This window comes from Falco peregrinus, chromosome 14 (genome assembly GCF_023634155.1).
Source record: "Falco peregrinus isolate bFalPer1 chromosome 14, bFalPer1.pri, whole genome shotgun sequence".
Lineage (NCBI taxonomy): Eukaryota > Metazoa > Chordata > Aves > Falconiformes > Falconidae > Falco > Falco peregrinus.
This window is the reverse complement of record NC_073734.1, coordinates 24398842-24419573: the sequence shown is the minus strand read 5'-3', so window position 1 is coordinate 24419573 and position 20732 is coordinate 24398842. Positions and strand designations below refer to the sequence as shown.

General features: G+C 46.7%; 1 protein-coding gene across 7 annotated transcripts in view; it reads right to left on the bottom strand.

Annotated features, from left to right (window-relative positions):
* The window catches only part of NLRC5 (NLR family CARD domain containing 5), a 51747-nt gene extending 31364 nt beyond the window's left edge, over window positions 1–20383 (bottom strand). Inside the window, exons 1-14 of one of the 7 annotated variants that reach the window (XM_055819068.1) lie at window positions 20292–20383; window positions 16545–16710; window positions 15692–15992; window positions 13697–13759; window positions 11181–11246; window positions 8164–9913; window positions 6307–6390; window positions 5866–5949; window positions 5697–5780; window positions 3931–4020; window positions 3009–3059; window positions 2123–2188; window positions 1343–1426; window positions 277–360 (exon numbers count right to left, since the gene is read on the bottom strand). In XM_055819068.1, the coding sequence (XP_055675043.1) occupies window positions 277–360; window positions 1343–1426; window positions 2123–2188; window positions 3009–3059; window positions 3931–4020; window positions 5697–5780; window positions 5866–5949; window positions 6307–6390; window positions 8164–9913; window positions 11181–11246; window positions 13697–13759; window positions 15692–15992; window positions 16545–16550 (2813 nt within the window). In that variant the 5' untranslated portion in view covers window positions 16551–16710; window positions 20292–20383. The other 6 variants (XM_027782175.2, XM_027782179.2, XM_055819070.1 and 3 more) reach the window with 6 other exon arrangements.
* Window positions 20384–20732: the final 349 nt, after the last annotated feature.

Here is a 20732-nt window from a genome sequence, read left to right as displayed (position 1 = left end):
GAAGGGGTTTTAATGAAAGGGTACTTCAGCACTTCAGGTGCATTTATACCAGTTTCCATGCGTGATGCTCTGAGCAAGTGACTTAACTTCAGCCTGAACAGTCTTGTGGGCTGAGTCTCATCCTTCCTTAAGAGTACTCAGAGCTGCTTCTGTAGCACTAATCCAGGAGGAAAAGGCCTCACCCAGACACCTGCTCAGCATCTCTGTATGGTCCTTGCCAGGCTCAAGAAAAGAGGGCAATTTGGTTATCTGGGTTTTGTACAAGGCAACACTTACTCCAGCTGCTCTGAAATTGATATCCAGGGGAGGCTTTCCAGCAGGTAACTGCAGCCTTCATCTCCAAGGTTGTTACCTGATAAACTGAGGCATTTTCCAGTTAGCGGGGACTATTTTGAACAGTGTAAACAACAAAGCCCTCAAAATCTGCTTGCTTTCCCTTTCCTACAATTGCTTTTTTGCCTGGACTGGTTTTCTGTCCCAGATCAATCTTCCCTGCTTATCTCTGCATGAAGCAACTTCAGACAAAGAGCTTTATCTCCAGGACAATATGATTCATGCCTTAGCCCCAAACCCATCTCACTTTAGAAAACCTAAGTGGGAATATAAACCAACAAACCAAACAAGTGAGTGTTTACTGTCCTCCTGGAAGGAAGAATGGAAGGCAGAAACACTGGATGACAAAGATCTCCAGATCCCAGTTCAAATCAGTGAGTTAGAAAAACAGGGTTTGAGATGTAGCTAAATTCAAGTTACAGTCCGGACTGAACTGTCTTGCAACAGATATTCCTCCATTTTCCAGGGCACACAGGCTATGAGAGCTTTACAGCCAAATCCAGGTGGCCTCATATATAGGCAAATAAGGGAAGGTAGGGATGATACTCAATGCAACGTGTACATCATGAAGTGGATATCTTGCCTCCCTCCACTCATTTCTCCCAATAGAGCTAGATAGTTTCAGAAGACGAAAGGGACAACACAAAAGCAATCTGTGTCACTTCACTGGCTCAGAGGATTTGCTGGAGGAGCTGTGCCTCTGGGACAGCCCCATCCTGTCTCCAGCATGCAGTACTGCTTGATAAGCAGGGTCTGCTCTGCAACTGGCATCTCTGGTTACAGTCTCGGAGCCAGAGGCTGCAGTTGGCACAGGAATTGAAGGTTGCTCAGCATTCATCTCCTGCTGAACCTCACAAAAATCCCTAAACAGGGCCCCACTAGAGATAACTGAGCGCTGGTACCATTCCTTGTGGTCAAGCCCCACGTCTCATTGCCCTCTACATGTAATATCCCCTGTCCCCCAACACCCACCTGCAGCCACTCAACAGGAAAGAAAGGAGGCACTTACTCCACTTCAGAGAGACAGGGGCAGCTCTGGAGAATGGCAACGATCTCCTTCACATGTTGGGAAGACAGGCTGCAATCCTGCAAGCTGTGAACAGCAAGCATTAAGGAGCAGTGAGGGCCTAGACATTTCTGGCATCTCTCTCCAAAGGAGGGCACAGAGCAGCCGTACCAAGAGAGGGAGGTATAACTCTGCTCTGCCACACAATCCTGGGCACATTACTCCGCAGCCAGTGCTGCAAAAGGAGTGCAGAGGGATGCGCTTGCAGGGTGCTGTGCAAGTGCAACACCATGTGTAAGGGCCGCCTGGGACCGCCATGCATGGGAAGGGGACGGGTGTAATTGTTCCCACTGTGCAGAGTAGTGAGGGAAAGAGAAGCAGATAAGGGAAGGCCATTTCTTTGCTTTACCATGCTCAGATAACAAGCCTGAATTCTATTTTGTGAAAGCCACTACTCTCTTTTGGAGCCCAGGCAAGAAAGAAAACTATACAACTCATGCCTTTGGTAGCTATAAGAACATAGGGCAAGATGGGCATTATCAGGGGACCTCTGCCTCTCTAGGGCTGTAGAGCCCAACACACAAGAAATAAAGCCACTGGCTGGGCCAGACAGGAATTTCTATTGTTATTTTTATTTACTGATTCAAATTTATTTCAAACTTTTTCATATGTGGAAATATCCTCTGTCCTTAAGGACCAACACATCTGCTATCCTTGTCCTTCTGTAGGACCTGTCATCAGAAAATCACATTCACCAGCAAGAATTTCAATGCCTTCTCTTACCATAACTTCACACATCTAGTTGGAATTATATGTTCCTTATTCTCTTCCCATTTCAAATCCAAAGATCTGCAAACAAGCAAAATATATGGCCTTTAATATGCCTTCACCAAATATCTGACAACTTGAACACTGGTTAGTATTTTCTGGAGGTTTCCCGGAAGAAACCACAAGCTCTGTGTTCTGTCCAACAGTACCATGCAAGGTTAAGTGATTTTCAAGATCCAGAAGAGCTCCGTCAGGAGATGGGAGCACACCGGGTGTCCACACGGGATTTCACTGTATATTTGAATCCACTTGACAACCAAGCTCCAATTCAAAGGCACTACTAAGATGCAGGATGTTTTGTCTCCATGTGGGGTTGTGCCACCACAGGAAGGGACAAACATATCCATCTGTGCCAGGCTGCCTACAACAGCACAAGATGACTGTTCAGGCAGTGAGGTCCCTCGAGGACTGCACAACACAGGGCAAGATAAGTTCCCTACCAGGGAACAAGAGATTGCTTTGTAGTTTCTTAATTAAGGTAAAATCCACCCTTCCCTCAAACGTATGCAGGAGCAGGGAGAAATAAGATCCAGCCAGAGAAAGAACAGTCCTTTCCTTCATTCATCCTCATTTTCAACTGTTTTTCAGCAGTTTTGCAACAGAAAAACAGCACTTCAAGCTTACACAGGCACCAAGGTGCTGCCTTTGTGGAAGTGGCTGGAAGGTCTGTGCAAAGACCAGCTATTTTGGTTACCTCTCTCTTTGCTCTGGTGGATCCAGCTCTGCCAGATGCAAGGGCAGAGGCAACCACCCCTGTTGCTGGGGTAGTTTACAGTGACACCAAGCTGATGGTTTGAATAAGCATAACCAAATACAGCACAACCCCAAGTAAGTTTCTCACCGTGGAACTTTCCCAGATGGGCCAGAAAAATATAAAATCACGGTGTTCCTCCTGAAAAAGAGATTCAAGTCAATGTTAGGGGACAGGTGGAAGGATACCATTTCTTTAGCAGAGGTGCTCAGTAAGGACTGAAGTGGTGGCCTGGATGCTAGAGGGCCTGAACATCTGTCATGCTAGCACACTGCCACAGAGCAGCCATGGGGCTGGAGGGAGCAGGACACCCTGCACGCTGAACTGGGGCTGCAGTACGGACAAGAGACTAACACAGTTAAGAAGACTGGGCTGAGATTTTTTTTTTTTTTTTTCAGTTTGTTGGAAAGAGGTTCGGTAGAAACTCCATTCCAGCACAAAAAAAAAAAAAGAAAAAAAAAAAAAGAAAAAGCTGTATGCAATTTGACTTCCCTTGAGTTACACCAAGGTTTACTTTGGCCTGTTAAACTTACAACATAAGACAACCATAAGAGCTAGGATTTAAAAATTGTACCCTTTCTCTGTCATCCTGGATCTATGAAAACACCAAAACCTGTAGTTTGAAGGAACAGAGCTAGAACTACTTAAATCCACAGCTTTTCAGCAAACTTAACTGATTTATAGCAGATTTATGCTAGCTAGTAAAAGAATTTCCAGGTTGATATATTGCAGAGCTTAAAAGCAAGTTTAAATTCTATTATACGAAGAAATATTACACTCTGCAAATCAAATATAGACCAAGGATAAAATGACCTATTAAAAAAATACAAAGAGGAAGCCTGCAATATGCTGAATTCAAATTTTATTCCAAACAGAAAAGAAAAAGGAGTAAAATTAGGTTTTGTTGACTTTGATTATCCAACAACTAAGCTGTAAAACAGTGTCCATTTAAGAAGTCAGCATCTAAAGAAACAAGATATTGGCTTTTGTAACAGCTCTCACATATTGGTACCTGACATGCAGTTCAGTAGCGTTTTGACATGCGATGACTTCCTTTGCCAAAACAACAACAGCGTTCAAGGAAAGATCATTGTTGCTCAGACTGTAAACATGAGGAAGAACACAACCTCAGCTGCTGGACCCAACAGCACACACTTGGTTACACAAATGCCCTCTGCTGTGCGCCCCAAACGCCCTGAAGCACACTTTCTTTTAGTCAGGGGATTTCTCCAAAACTTCAGCATGTTGCATTTAGGACTCAACAAAAGCATTATCACACCACAGTTGTTCTCTGCCAGCTAGAGCTCCCACGAATTTCGAATCAGAGATAGGTCCTTTATGTGCAACAGAAGAATCACTAACTGGTTTCGGGTTAGGTAGATGTCCATTATACCTGTATGATTACACAATCGATCCACAGTGCAGTTACAACTCTTGCTATAACAAATCCAATTTAAGTACAGCATGCTAGTGTGGTCTAAACCCTGACATTTTAAAACTTCCCTGAAGACACAATACTAGCAACCTCTGAGGATTTATTTTTTAATTGAATGTTTAATCTGTTTCATTACTTGTTGGACCTCATTAACTACAAAACATAAGGTCTTGCTTCTACAAATCCCCTGCTGGCTTTCAGGGCCACAAAGCACCATTCCTGTGAGCTTCAAAGGAATCATCCATGACAACACTGTATGTGCGCAACAGAAATGCATGTAGGAATGAGGCTTAAAAATTGCACTGGCTTCCTGCCTTTTCTATATGATAAGCTGCTTCACTGGGGACAGGCTGGCATGTACCACAAGCTGTTATACAGCAAGCCCAGGAAAGCAGAAGAGCAGGTACACTCCCCCTTTCCCCCCTCTTTCCGCCATGCTTTTAAACACTTCTAATCATACTGCAAAGCCAGTAATTAATTCCTGGATGGAATCCAGCAGTAACTGCAGGTATTTTTGGATTCACTTGCTTGCACCTGGGTGTATGTGGAAGACCTTTAAAGGCAGAGTCACTCCCTTTTGACAGGTAGGCAGGCAGTGCTGTGGCTTTGACTTCTTGCAGGAGCAGCACAGCTGTGTGGCTATCCCTCTCCTGTAATGCAAACTACGCTGAGACTCCAACACTTGCAGCAGCTCTACTCTGCCTGCTGCTGCTGCTTAAACTGCCCATGACAGTTTTTCAAAGGTTTGAAATCCCTTCACAAATCAGGCTGGTTCTCTCCACCTAAAAAGATGCAGATCCATGTCAGGCATTTTCCTAGAAATCAGTCCCTCTCATTCAGCACTGTGCTGTTACAAGAGTGTTGCAAGCGGTACAGGAGAAGAGGGCTAACAAGAAGGCTGGGAATACTGGGATGGAGCCATCCTCTTTTATGCAGAGATGAGGCATCTCAACCTGAGCCTGACCAAGGGGAAGAGAGCTGAGGAGGCAGAAGAGGAAAAAGTCATGCCAGGCACCAAGTTGAGCACGTGCATTGTGATTCCTGGAGAGGCGTCAGTGGTGTCAGGACTCTCCTGAGATTATTTTAAAACACCTGGGTAAGAACTGTGAGGTTGAGTCCATCTCAAAGTGACCCAGGCCTCCAGCACATCCCTGCTTGCACTTAAATGTCTGTGCCTCAGCTTAGTGCCCCGCGTGTCCCCCACAGGCATCTCTAAGAGTAAGTGTCACCCCTTACAGGGACATCCAGCAACTCTTCTCTGATGAGGATATAACTCTTTCTGATGCTATGCTTGGCTTCATAGGGGCTACCATTTTTAATAGGTTTAAGCCATCTTTACTCACTCTATTTTCTTCAGTTTTTCCATTCTGGAAAACAGGTCCATCACCCTCTTCACCTCTGGATCCCGTATCCAATTGTCCTGCAAGCTGTACACAGATTCATTCTCATTAGTATTCCAGGCCCCCAAGGAAGGAGTGGTTGATTTGAGGGTCACTGCCACAACACACTCACTTTATTTCCTCAAGCTGGAGGCACTGTGATGAAGCCTGGATCAAGTCAGTCATCCCCTCAGCTGTGATACTCCCACCTGTCAACCTGGAAAAAGAAAGAATGATTCAAACCAAGCAGAAGGATCCCGTGCAGCACATGGCAAGCCTGTCTCAGATACATTCCTGCACTGCACTCCCAGCACACCAACACAGAGAGGAGGTGGCCCGATTCTGCCACCTGCAACCAACTTTATGTTCCTATTCAAGCAGGCAATGCAATACTTGATGCCAGCATAAAACCAGAGCCACACATATCCCTGCTGCTCTGCATAGCACTGCATTACTCTGTACAGTGCTGCACAGAGCAGATCAGCCTTGAGTGAGTAGGTGTGATTAAACTGGAAGCTAGAAACACGGGACAGATAGGAAGAGAGAAGGCTCTGACCTTACAGCAAAGACTTACTCTAGTTTCTTCAGGCTCTCCATTCCTCGTAAGCTCTTTGAAAGAGCAGCAGCAAAGTCATTGCCGCATCTCCTACTATGAAAGCTAAAACATGAGAAAAGGGAAAAGCATAAACACAACAAAAATCAAAATAAGCTAGCACACAGAGCAGGTTAAAACATGATTATAAAAAGCATTTAATTTCTTTCTTAACAGCCATTGTATCATGCTCTTTTTTGCAGCATCTTTATCTTTTCAAATATCTAGGTTTTTTTAAAAATGAACAATTAAACTTGCACATCAACTGTAAATACCTCAAGAGGCAGGTATAGTGACACCACAGGTAAGTGCCACCACAGCTAAGAGTCAGTCCTATCGCATGTCCCACCACAGTCAGGACCCTGGAGACAAGGGAGGTCACACAGGGGCAAACCAAACTCATACAAACAAAGAGTGTCTAACAGCTCCCATGTGATGAGCTGACGAGTTACAAGAGGGTTGATTTCAGGCCAGATACTTTAAATTTGGATGGCAGAGTAGCCAGAGTTTTCCAAAATATAAGACACAAAGTTTTTCAGGGAAGTACCTCTTTTATAGAAGGAACCGGTGGTGCTGGAAAAACCAAACAAACAGGTAAGCTTTCAGGCACACAAGCTCTCCTTTGAATCAGCTGCAGAATGTTTTGATTACAGGAGGTATTGATACAAACCACCTTGGCTGCCTGTCTCCCACCATGTGTTTGGGGGCCAAGCAGAAACTCACTTACAGCCTTGTTGCCCGAACGCCACCCTCCCCTGAACCAGAGGGATCGGGAACAAGCTGCAGACGTGCAGTGGCATGACAGACATGGCCCACAGTCATTAGGAATATGCTTGAGGTGATGCTGCTCCTTTAGATGGGTTCTGTACAAGAAATGCTTGAGGTCCCACTGCCCTTTGCCCACCCTTCCAAGAGATAGTATCCTGCAGACCATGAACGAGAGCAGGCGTGGACTCAAGTGCATATGAGCTGAGGAAGAACCCAAAAAAAATCCCCTGTTCTGTTCTCCTAATGCAAAGGCATCTGCTAATCTGGTCTCCGAAAGCAGAGGACTCCTTGCACTGCCCTGTGCCTGCATTAGCAATTTAGAGTTAGGATGTAGCATCAGAAAGCTTTTCTAACAGTAAATTAAATAGCATTCCTACTCTTCTCAATGGTGGCAGAGAACAATTGATTACTGTCCTTTTTACAATGATATCACTATCCAGGAATGACAGTTTTCATGTATCTGTTTCTGCTCCACAGTAAACAACATCATTCCCTTCAGGACAAGGCAATTCTCACCCTGGCTGCTCCCCATCTTCTCCACATTAGCAAACTCTACACATATTCCTCCAAGTCATTCACGGGAATACAGGATGAGACCTGTTGCACAACAGGATACCAAGAGATCCTCCTGGAAAAGTCCTTTCAGCATTACACCAAAGCACTGATGGAGAGCACCCGAGAGTGCAGCTGTCACCTCCTGTTCACCTGGTTTATGGTGATCTCACGTAGATCACAGCTTTCTTATTTGCTTGCAGGATTCGCCCTGCCTTTGCATTATCAAGAAATGCCTATCATTTTCTGTTTCATCTACCGCACTAACTACCCTGTTATTTGATTGTTTTAATAAAAACAAAGCAACATACCAAAAACCACAGCCAGAATGGATTTATCACCTTTATATCCTTTAATCCCTCATAAATTATTTTGTCAGTTTCTTCAGTATTGAAGTTATACTGGTCAGATTAGAATTTCTCACATCTTCTTTCCCTCCCTTCTAAAGAAATACTATGCCAGCCCTTCCAACCCCTTAGTCCTCTCCATCCACCAGCTCACAGCACTCAGTGTGTTTACCTCAAGTGCTCTATGTTTTTACAGCCAGCCAGCAGCTCCAAACAGTCAACATCCACAAGACATCCTGCAAAATCCAACTCACTCAAATCCGGGCCCAAGTTTATGACAAAAACCAAAGCCGCCACATCCAGAGGTGTCAGTCTGAAGTTTTTAAACCTGTACTTGACACTCAGCATGCTCCCAATGTGCTGGGCTACTTTGAGGTCTTGTGTTTCAAACGTGCAGTGGCAGAGCTCAATGACCTTGGGCCCCGTCAGACGAGTGGCTGCCAGTTTCTTGAGAGACTGCAGGATCGTGTCCTGCTTATCCTGCACCCAAGCTTCATCTTGCTCAGCTAGCAGCATGAGAAATGTCCTACATTCTTTTGATGACAAGCCTGAGAGGAAGATGTGAAAACTCTCCATGAATTCGGTCTTTGCCTCATTCTTTAAATTCCACTTTGACTTCAAAGAGAACTTCTTCTTCAGGTAGTTCTTGTCCACCCTTTTACTCACCATGAGACACAGTGCTGCAAAAAACTCCTGCAAGCTCAAGTGCACAAAGGCATAGCCCACCTCTGGGCAAGTGCCACTTGTCTTCACCTCGAAGACAGTCAGCAGCCCATGTAAGGAAGCAAATTCCTTCACGTGCTCTGGAATATCATCAACATAAAACACAAGCTTCTTATCTTCCAGGCCTTTCAGTGCAAGATCACACAGGCCCAAAATGGCCTCCTTGTTACAGTTCAGCTGAGTCTCCTCACCACCTGCACACTCTCCCTGCTGTTTGTTTATGAAGATGAGCAGCATTTTGATATAAAACTGTGTCATAGTCTGAGGAAGCTCCACACTCGTCTGGTGTTTAAGGAGCAAATACTCCAAACAGATGCACACAACGTTACACAGAGCAGGGATGAGGCACATGCTCAGGAGCTTGGTGTTGTTTTTCAGGTGAGCAATGGCTTGTTCTTTGAATGAATGCTGACGAAAATAGTGGCCGACGTATTCCTCAACCTTCTCATGGTCAAATCCCCGAACTTCTGCTAGCAGACCTACTGTGTTTAATAGGAAGTTGGGCAGTCTCTTAGGTCGGCTAGTAACCAACACCGTGCAACCAGGCAGGAGCTTGCCACGACAGAGGTCTGCAAAGAGCTCAGATATGGACATACGGGAGGTAAGAGCTGGGCCTCCCCTGGAAGAGGATGACACATCCATGTTAGCTGCAAACTCATCCAGCCCATCAAAGATGATTAGCGTACGCCAGGCATTTTCCAGGAGGTACTGGAACACTGCATCAGGACTGTCTTCTGGCTGAAGGAACAGGTCAAACAAAAACTCCTTCAAAGTGAATTTTGTTTTTAATAAATTCAGCTGCCGAAACTCAAACAGGAAAGCGAAGAGAAACTGAGGTAGGGCACCTTCTGCCCATTTCTGACAAATCCTGTGCATCAGCATGGTCTTGCCTGTACCTGGTTTACCAAACAAAAAGATTACCTTCGTTGTGCCCGATGGGACCACATTACAAAACAGATCGGACATTTTCATGGCTGTATCCACATGCTCTTCAGGTTCAGGGGCACCTGCCACATCCTCTCGGGATTTATCTGTTTTCTCTTTTAAGCGGAAGGCTTTGCTCTGCTGAATTATAAGGTTGACAAAGGCTTGGTTGAAAGCTAGTGGCTGTGTTTGTTCCTGCGCTGCTGCTGGTCTCCTGCTTCCATATCTCTGGCAGATAGATTTGATGAGGAGGTGCCGGTATTTTTCAGGTGAATCTGATAGAAGACAACAGAGTGAGTACAAGGGTGAAAAAGTTAGTTCTGAGACATGACAGACCCAAAATACGACCTCTTATATGCAAAAAAACAATGGCCCTTATCAGAGGCTGCTCCACAGAGCTAGGTGGAGATGATGAATTCTAAACACATGAAAATAACCCATAGTTTTTCCTGTTTTTGCACAGGGGCTAAAGAAGAAGAAAATTCAGGGAAAATGTGAAACAGTTTTATATCGATATTAAATCATATAATCTCTTTAAGATGTTAATTAGGTATTGGTGTATTAGGCATATAATTCCCTGTTCACCCATGCTGGCCGTGTGCCATGCTTGCTCGGCTATTTGCACCTGGGAACAGACATAGCTTTTGCTCTTAAGAATTTGAGAACACTGATGGTATCAGCCCTTCTCTGTTGAAGAGAGAGCAGTGGTGATAATTAAGGGCGCTGAACATCTTCTGAAGAACCCTATCCTCACTGTTGTTACCTTTGCCAAGTTTTGCCAAGGGACAAGACCACCTGGCCTCCCGTGAGCATCTCCTCATGAACTTTTCTCTATGCAAACTTTCATTCAAAAACTGGCTTCAGCCCAGCTGCAGCTGCTAGCTTTGCCATTCTCTCTGTGTTCCCCCACCAGGCACTGGGCAGCACTGGACCGTGGGGATTGCAAGGCTAAAAACAGAGGTAGAAAAGGGTAAGTAAGGGCAGATGATAAAGGAAAGGATGTGGACACTGGTTTCATGCAGCCCACTGGTCTGCTCAGGGTACCCAGTCTTTTCCTGGAATTACTCTGGCTCAACTTTGTAACTGAATAGATGAGTGATGACATCTCTAAATTAGGAGTGAGCTAAAATCATACAAGTTTTTTGTGAGACAGAGAAACTGTGGAGCCTTTAAGGGGTTTTAAATTGTCAGTAGGCCTCCTGACTTGCTTAAAGAAAAGCAAACAAATACAGGGATGACCTGCAACTGAATGCTTTACTGGATATCACACTTTAAGGGAGTTCTTAGCCTATGCCATCTCTATCCCTTCTTCTCAGGTAGATTTAATGTATCTCTGAAATGGAAATGGATGGGTTTTGTTATTTGCCAGGTCCTGTTGTCTGTATATTTTATACCTGTTGCATTAAGAGTTTATGCAGCTACTAAACGAAAGTTTGCCTCAATGGAGGAGGCTGATTTCTTGGGTGTTTCTACAAAGCAGTTAAATAGGTCCTCCCTCAGAGGAAAGCACACCATTGCTCTGCTTCTGGAACATCTACATACCTAGTCGCTGCCGTTTAACATCCTTATCACTCACAGAGCCGCGGTCATGGCGACATCGAGCAAAGCCTGAAAATTGCAAAGTCAGAAACATGTAAAAGAGCATGCTGAATGACATCTTATTAAAGCTGGGCAAGACTCCCCAGCAAAACATTTGAGGGGTGGAAGAGGCAAAATCAGAGAAACAAAACTATTTGCAAATTCAAGCTGGGTTTACAGAACTGATTTTGCAAATGTTGAACTAAAAGCAGAGCTGCATTTAGCTACAGAAAGACAGCTTGGACGGATCCTCATGAGGCTAATCCATCCTCTTGTCCCACCTCCAATATGCTACAGCTCTCAGGAGTGACCAAGGGGTCTGGGCTGGTTTAAAGACCTTCAGTAACGGAGATCCCTAAACTTCTCCAGGCAATTAATTCCAACACTTCAGTTTATTTATATATCTTGCCTGCCACAGTGTGATCTACTACTTTCCACTTGAGCGTTTCTTCAAAGAAGTCAAGCAGATCCTTCCTCCTCCCTGGGACACACAATCAGCTACAAGGATTCAATGTTTATCTAATACTGGAATATGACTTTGTAATTCACAGTGCTGTTAATATCCAAATCTTACCATTCTTAGCCAACAGCAGCCAGGACATCAGAAACAGGGAGATACAAGCTTCTGGTGGAAGCCTGGCTTTGAAAATCCTTGCAGGAAACCACGTTAATTTTAAAAGGCATGTTTTGAAAGAAATGTATCAGGTTTAGCAAACAATGCTCAGACCCTTTTACTGAATCCCCTCATTTGCTTAGAGGCACAGTGTGCCAGAACCTCAGCAAAAAACTATCATAACAGCCCAGCAAAAAGCATCCTAGCAAATGACCCTACTGGCAGCACAGCGAAAAAAAATGAAGTATATGCAACTCTAGGTTCAGAGGAGCATGCAGAAGTAGAGAGCACAAAGGGCTACAGACAGCCTTAATCAGACTTACACCACAAGCACTGGAAAGTTACACAGGGCACGGAGGAAGTGGTTCTGTGCACGTGAAAGAAGCCTGGCACATTTGAGACAGAGGTAAACCAAACAGCAGTACCGCCAATCCCAGCTACACTCAGCAAAGCCTACAGTCCAATTTCCTTCCTCGGGATTTAGTCCACCCAAGAGCAGGATAAGCCCATGTGATGGACCTGAAAGAAAGCAGGAGCAGGAACTATCAATGACTAGACATATCTCAGCTCCACCAAAAGTTTCCTCGTGAGCGCAGCCAGCTGCCAGGTCAGCCTCCACAAGCTCAGCTGCCCCCGGAGCACTGGGTGAAGCAGCTACATATACCGCTGTGAAAAGCTGCCCTGCATTTTCCAAGACTGACCACAACCACCGCAGTGGTAAGTCTTCTTGTAGGCTGGGCAATGCACCTGCCTTGCTTTGAACACAGGAACTGCTTCCGTTACCCTGTGACAATGGCAGTCCAGCAGCAAGTCACTCCCTGCCACCAACATGAAGCACCTCGACGGAGACAAGGGCTGCACTTTGCTCTCTGCATGGCCAGGGCGCTGGCTCAGTGACTCCTCTGTGCTGCAGCCTGCAGAACACAAGGCTTCATTTCCTGCTGCTTCATTCTCCCCGAGCACACGTTTCAGGAGGACGCAGGAAACTGATGGCAGCTTTCTGGGATAATCTGGATTCCCTTTGCCACTGCCTCCACCGTATACCCTCTCGCCAAGCTGGATGCCAGAATCACACCCTTTCTCTCTCTTTCTGATGTGAGGCTGTTCCCATGGGGAGGACCTGGGCTGATGTTTCATTTTCTGGAAGTTGAGTATCTGGTGACTGAGGAGGTGACTCAGAATTCAGCAGCTTGCAGTTATTCCAGCAGCTGTCACATGAGGGACATCGCTCAGTGGTGGCACATACCTTCAGTATTTTCACATTGCACCAAAGGCTTCTGACTGACATCCAGGTGACAGGTGCTGCTGCAAAGTGCCAGGGGAAGAGGAGGCACCTTGAAAACAAATCCCTCATTTCGTGATCTGCACTGAGTGGGAAGGCCTCAGTCCCAAATCCACCCCCGAAGAAAGCCCTAGAATTACTACTATCCATTCTTTTAAGCTTTGATTCTGATAACTCTGCAATGGTTTCTGCTGAATCAACTCCCGGATAGCCTTTGTGCTCTTGCTTTAAAAACCAGACCAACTTCCTCCACTCACCAGTAGCCAACCACAGTAAATGCGCAACAAGTGGGGATTTTGCAAAGTATGTGGGAGATTCCCTTGGCTAGAGAAGCTAAAATGAGCAAGTTCCTTGGCAGAATCAGGGCTAACAAGGCTTTTCTGAAATTCAGGGAGAGAAAATGAAAGGGAGGAGGTTCATCTGGAAAGCACCAAGAACAGAATATCAAACCTGAAGTTGCAGTGGCTTCCCAACAACTTGCCAGCACTGTGGTCAATACGTGGGACACTTGTAGCCCTGTCTAGCCCATGGGCACAGAAGATAAACTCCAAAAACACAGCACCCCAGGCTCTGTTCCAGCCTTACCTTTTGGCACAGATGAGCAGGCACTCACATCTCTGCATGCTTCTTGCTCCTGGCTTAAGGTATCTAAAGGAGTTGAATTGGAAATTAAATACAGTTACTGCAAGCATCCTGCTTTTGAAAACTGGGGTGCTGCTGGCCAAAGCCAAAGGGCAAGCAGCTCACAACACACACAGTGGCACAAACCAAGACTCAGTATAAGGGCTGATGCAACACAGCCAGGTTTCAGGCTCCCCATCTGATGTTTTGCTTTCAGTTTGCTCTAAACCACAGTTAACCTATGCTTTCAAGAGAGGAGGGAAACCACTCTTCTCTAAGATACATGCAAACTCGGAGCATGCATGGCTTTGGCTGATCTAAAACCATACTGTAGCTAAAAAGGGAAGCCCTACTCCTCCCCATTTCTGCAAAGAAGGATTTTGTATCACGTTTCTGTGATGAAACCACTGGCAACACAGTCAAGGGCCTTTCCTGACTCACTGCATGGCTCAGGCTGCCACAAAACCCCACTCAGCACAGCCAGCCCCACGGACAATGTTTACAGAGCTTCAGAGGGAGATCCTGCTCAGGTCAAACAGGAGTCCACATACCACCAGGACACTCTGTTCAGATAAACTCATGCTTAGAGTGAAAAATGGAAGCGTTGCTCTCCAATATCAGATGGGAAGCCTTCATACGCTAATTCATTTTGGAAACTAAGTTGTTTCCAGCATTTCCCAGCTGGGAGGGCGGGCCAGTATGCTGGTATTTCTAGCTCTAGCATCAGCGCAAAGCAACAAAGAATAAGACTCCAAATGGGCACACTTGCTGTGCCACAGTCTCACACAAAATCCATTCCACAGCTCGAATATCCCAACTCCTGGCCCATGTGCCATGCAAAGCAAAGTAAGCCAGTTCCGGTGCTGGAAGACTTGATCCCATTATTTCTCCACTACACAGCCTAAGCACTGCTTGGGTCACCCCCTGGATTGGTTTTAGTCTGCATCAGTTCTCCAGTCTCACTCACCATGCAGACAGAAACTCTTTTCCTTAGGAGTCACTCCAGCTAAGGCAATCTAACAGTTAACCTTGAAATTATCAAAAAATTTCATCTTAGCTTTATTGAAGAAGGGGTACACAATTTTTATTGGTTTTGGCTTTTTGTGTCTGGGGGTCTGGGTTTTTTTTATCTCGACTTATATTTCTAAGCCAAAAGTTCTACTTCCAAGAAAAAAATACCACAACGAATTTCAGCAGTTTCAAAATCTTCCTTCAAGAAATCTGGAAGAGAAAACCTGGCAAAATAAACTTGCTCACCAGGAAATATGGACGGAAGCTAAATTTTCTGATTAAGGAAAATTATTGCCAAACTCCTGAGCTACTATCGCATCAAAGTTTTATCTCTCACAGCTATCGTGACACTCTCTCTTCACTCTCACAAAAAGCAAGTGGGAACCCCTACAGCACAGCACAGATTTTCCCCTACATTTCAAATAGACTCAAGAACACTACTTTCTCTCTGGGCAAAGTAACTTTGCCCTGGGGGACGCTTCCAGTTCAGGAATCCAGATGATATGACTGTGCAGGTTCCCACCAGGTCCACAGGACCCTCCATCCTCAAATCAGGCTAATTTGTATTGAAAGCAAACAAAGTTCCCACCAACACCAGCAAGGCATAGCAGTGGTGAAAAAGCACATCTGAAAACGTGAACTATTGCTGTTTGCTGGCAATAACTATTTTTGAAGGGACTGATCTTACCGCAGAGATTATGGTGAAAGACAGACAGGGTGAACCAGAAAGAAAGTCAGATCATTTTTTAAACTAAGTGGCTTGGTTAAAAAGGCTTGTAGCTGCCTGGACACAATGGAGATGACTGCCACCTCTCACTGCCGAGGCACTGACAGCACAAGCAAGGGCACTGGTGGTTTCACTGCCTAGACTGGTCTGTTGGCTGTGGGGGGCCAAGGCATTGGCAGTATTTGGAGACGGTCAGAGGAAGCTGGCCCGATCTCCATTACCTTCTCCCGCAAAACTTAGGAGCAGGATCTCCAGATCCAGGGGGAGGTCACAATCCATGCAGAGGTGCTGTGCAAACTGTTTCCAGGTGGCAGGGCCAGCCTTCTCCAGCAGGTCAAGGAGCACCGAGACCTTTTCTTTGTGGTCAGTGATGCCATCCAGGCCACTCAGGGCCACCTCTGGGAGGAAGCGCCGGGAGGTCGTGAGCAGCCAGTTAGGATGGTGACTGAGGAACTCCACTAGCTGGGGGCAGGCACTTGCTACAGCTGCTTCCAGGTCTAGATCATCATTCTGAAGTGGGGGCTAAAGGGATGAAACCAGAAAGGGTAGCAATGGGCATCAGAGCAGGAGTTCTTCAACCACACAGCCCTGCTGTTGAGCAGCCAGCAGAGCCCTTGACAACCTGATCTGCTTTTCTGCCCCTTGGTCTAATCCAGAATTTCTTACCTGCCTTATTCTCACAGTGCTGTGCGGTAAAACCCAGCCCAGCCATTACATGGTGCAAGGACCACAGTGCTTGCGTGCACAGTCCCTAATGCAGTGGTACTGCAAGGGACAGGAGCAAACAACAGGAATCACTCTCTCTTGGCATCAGTCAGGGAGAAGCTGTTGACATCTATATAGCTGCAGTGGCCATCTGCCAAATACAACACCTCAGGCATCTTTCACATGCAGCAGGACCTCTGGGGGGCATGGGACTCTAAGAGGAGAGTATTTCCCTAGACAAAGGGGTCAGGCAGCTGTTCTGGCTGCTTGTTTTGTGGGGATGAACAACTCATTTCTGCTTTGGTGACAATGTCACCCTCCACTTCCACCTCTTTCCTTCAGCAAAGCCACACACATATGGTCTCCTACCTGCATTGTTGTGCGGTCCACCTCCTTTCAGCTGTCAAGTGCAAATGTGGCTTCTGCTCCATACCTCAATGAAGAACTGATCTGCTAATGGCAGTATTTCAGCACATAGTGACACCCCAACGCATGGTGCATGTCAATACACAGTTGCCTCACTCAGTGCAGAAGCCTAGGGATGATAACAACAGAGCAGAACGCAGCTATGAAAGGGTCACAGATCTAGAAGCTGACTCTGGAATCAAAGGCAGAGATGTGGAGCTTTTCACCTCTAGCAACCTCAACTCAAACCAGCAGTGACCACAAAGTTTGGGCATTTGAGGATTCACTACTGATGCGATGAAAATGCAGGATTGAGACTTATACCCTAAGATGCAAGTGAAGGCAAGCTTTACAGGATCACTTCAAGGGAATCACAGCTTTCCTGCTGTCACTGCCCGACTTGAACTAGTCTTCTATGCCAGCCTGCTCCTCTTAGCCCCTCCATGGACATTGATGCAGCAGCTTGCTCAAGTCAGGCAGTAGGTCTCAGACTCCTGTGTGTGGTGTGGGAAAAATTCCCCCAGCTACTGTAACAGCTGAGTTTATGTGGGGTGGGGACGGGACAGCGGCCAACCTAGTCCAGCAAAAAACCAGCAACACCGTTGAGTAGAAGCATCCTGTTGGGTAGAATAATTTAATTTGCTAATGAGGCTGGTGCTCACAGCAGCATTCCCTAGTAGCTGTCATTTTTTGAACACATTTCCTGTCCAGCCACAACCAGGGAGGAAAGACAGGGGAGTCATGCTGGAGGGCCCACCTAATGTTCAACCCTCACCTATCAGACATGCTCTCCTCCACACCAACCATTCAAATCTACAGTAAAATAAGCCACAGGCCTTCAGGTTTTTTATTTTTACTGCCTTCTTGACCTGGCCAAAGAGGAAAGCGGGAGACACCTATGGAGCCAAGGGAAGAATTCAAAACAGAAGTGGAAGACAGAAGGATGCTCTGATGGAAAGAGTCAAGACTTTCCCATCTGAGCAGGGACAACTCCTAATTCATCAGAAAGTTATGCTCGTGGTGGGGTGACCTCACAGCACAGCCATGCCCCTCCCTGGGGAACGTTGCATGGAAAGAACATCACCTCCCCACATCGCTGCTGGGCATGGAATGCACCTAGAAGCTGAAGACAAAACAAAGGTTGGAGCACTGAAGGTAAAATTCCTCAAGACATTTGTCCTTCTCATGTGTAAGAGGATACCCCTTTACCCCATAATCCAGCACCACTCTCTGCCCTCTCCATACTGCCTCTTCAAACAACCTTGCACGTTTTGAGACTGAGGCAAATTCAGCAAAGGGATGTGATAGGAGTGCTGCAGATGGGTGGAAGGGACCTCATCAGCCTCTTCTGTTCCTGTGCTCTGAAAGCCAAGCAGATAACCGATAAGAGCACAGCTGGTGATACTGTATGCTCTTTAACGAACCTCTCACTCTTCAGATCAAAACCATGTCAAGGGTGGTTATTATGCAGTTTCAGCATACACTGTTGTACTACAGTATCCCTAGAAGAAATACTTTATCCAGGGTTCCTATTCCAGATCAAGCTTTCAGGATGCATTACATAAAAAGTGAGGCAGCTTTAGGATCCATCAAAACATGGGTTGCAAAAGCCCCAGTTTGCAAAAATTCTCTTAATGCCTGTCATTCAATATTCTAACAAGAACAACAAAAAAGTTCCTGGTGAAATGCCAAGAAATTTGGGCTTAACCAGGTGCTTTCTCCTCAGGCTAAAAATGATGCAAAAACCTGAAATTCTGAACCTTCTTGGAAAGGAGTCTGCAAGTTTTCATTCCAAATGTTTTAGTATTTTTTATATATACGTATATATTTATAATATAAATGTTATATAAAATATAACATTTTATAAAATGTATAAATAGCAGGAATGTTATGTAACACCTTGTCTTATCAATTATATAAATAAAGAATGTTAACAGTAACACATGCATTAAAATAAAAGAAACAATGTTTCAATTAACTGCAAAGCTTAAAGGAAAATGTTCAAACATCTCAAATTTAAGCAAAAGCCAAAATAACAGGGCTTCCTGCAAAACAAACTTCATGTCCCAGTAGGCTAATGGGTCAACTTTTAGGAACTTTCACTTTACTTTCCTCCAGCCAAAACCAGAAATCCCCTGACTTTATTCCCCTGATGACCAAGAGTGAAGTCGTTCACATATAAATAACTCCGACCTTAACGCTAATGAAGACTGAAAGCCATTCAGGCAAAGAGTAGACTCACGTGAATTAAGGACTCATATTCAAGAACAAAATAACACTGAAAAGTTGGATGAATGCTCAGGCAATAGTGCACAGCACAGCGGCTACAGGTCTGCTAAATAAGACCATCAGAAATAACGGGCAGCAACCTACAGTAAAATGCCTCTGAGCTCAAAAGCAAGCACAAAAAACTCCCAAGAAGAGCCAGAAAACTTTTAGGCCTTGCCCTAACCCTTCAAATGCAGAAACATCATTAAAACACATCGCAAAAATAGACCTCCCCTGCCCAACTTGGTTTTCACACCACTCCCAGCCAGGGAAAACAAAAATGAAAGGTGAAGCTCCCTGTTGCAAATCTACCAACATCTTGCATAATGGGACAATCACATGCTCCTTACCTGAAAGCCCAGAAACAGAGCGGCAGCACCAAAAACAAGGGGGGGTGTCACAAAACTGAGGAACTGGGGGACAACATCCACGGTGTTGATTTCTTTGCTTGCCACCCCCATGTTCTCCCGAGGCACACAGCCCTCCTGCGCCTTAGGGACCAGCTGAACAAAAGACAGTGCAAACTGAAAGTGAAGACAGCCAGGAATTCCCCAACTGCAACCGACCAGTGGCAAACACACCCGACCAGAACAACTGATGAGTGTTACACTACTCTAAAATCTATAGCTAAAAGATAATTTAGGTGAAGCTTTTGGGGAGTGGTCCAAAGAAACGGGACCTGGAGGCAAACACCCCCTGTGGAGTAAACTCTGATTGGGTTGCTGTTAATGGTCTTGCAACTAGAATATTTTTATTTATATGCATATATCTGATGATTCTGGCACATGGGGAAATATTTATTTAGCCTAATCACACCTAAGCGAAAAAAGCAACCTGTCTTTCCTTTGGAGCGGGGAAAAGGTTTAAGTAAGAATGCAGCAGATGTAAACAATTTGAGGAAAAATCCCAGGTTTTTAGATAGAACTGTGCATGCAGCGATCTCCAGGTAAGGTGCAACAAGCAAACATTACTAGGATTTCTCCAGATGCCTGGAAGCTACACGGGGAAGCTGGATGTGGTCTGTCTCTGAGTCCCAGGCAAGTCAAGCTGGCACACAGTGCCGTTTCATGACCTGTTTACCAGAAAAAACCCACGAAGCAATAAATGACCAGGTCTGGGCAGAGACGGGTGCCACGGGGGTCTCGCCTGCAGCGCGATGGGCGGGTGGGAGCAGCTGGGGAGGCAACAGGCTGCGCCTGCCGCCCCGGCCCATCGCACCTCCCTCCCCGCCAGGCCAGCGGCTGCCGCAGCGTGGCCCTCGCAACCCCTTTGCGGCCAAACTCCCGCCCGAGAGCCCCCAGCATCCCCCGGCCGGCGGCCGCGCATCGCCCCAGGCAGCACCGGCCGCGGTGCCGCCAGCCGCCAGCGCCCGGCAGCACGGTCCCCTCGTGGGGGCCGCCGAGGCGCCGCGCAGCCCCGTACCCCGCCTGCAGCGGCACTCACCCGGCCGGCCGGCCGCTCCAGCGCGCTGCCATAGCGCGGCTCAGCCCGCGCCGCCGCGAAACCGAAACCGGCCGGCGGCGAGGCCTTGCCGGGAAAGCACGTGGGGCGGCGGCGGCGGTGCCCGCTCTGCGCCGGGCGGGCCGGGCTGCGCCGCCATCGTGCGGCGGGGGCTGGCGGGGGCTGGCGGCGAGGCGCGGGCCCTGGGGGCGGCGGGGGGCCACCGCAGCTTCCCGGCCGCTGGCCCCTTGGGCACAGCCCCCGCGCAGGGGCAGCCTGTCACCCCCCAGGGTCCCCAGCAACCACCTTCCCCCCGGCAGGGCGAGGCGGCCCCAAGGCAGCCCTGCCATTCCTCCTTCATTAGCGCTCATCCCTCTAGCGGGACGCCATACCAGAGGGCCGTGGCTTGACAGAAGCCAGCTCCCGCGGTGTGCAGAGAGGGAA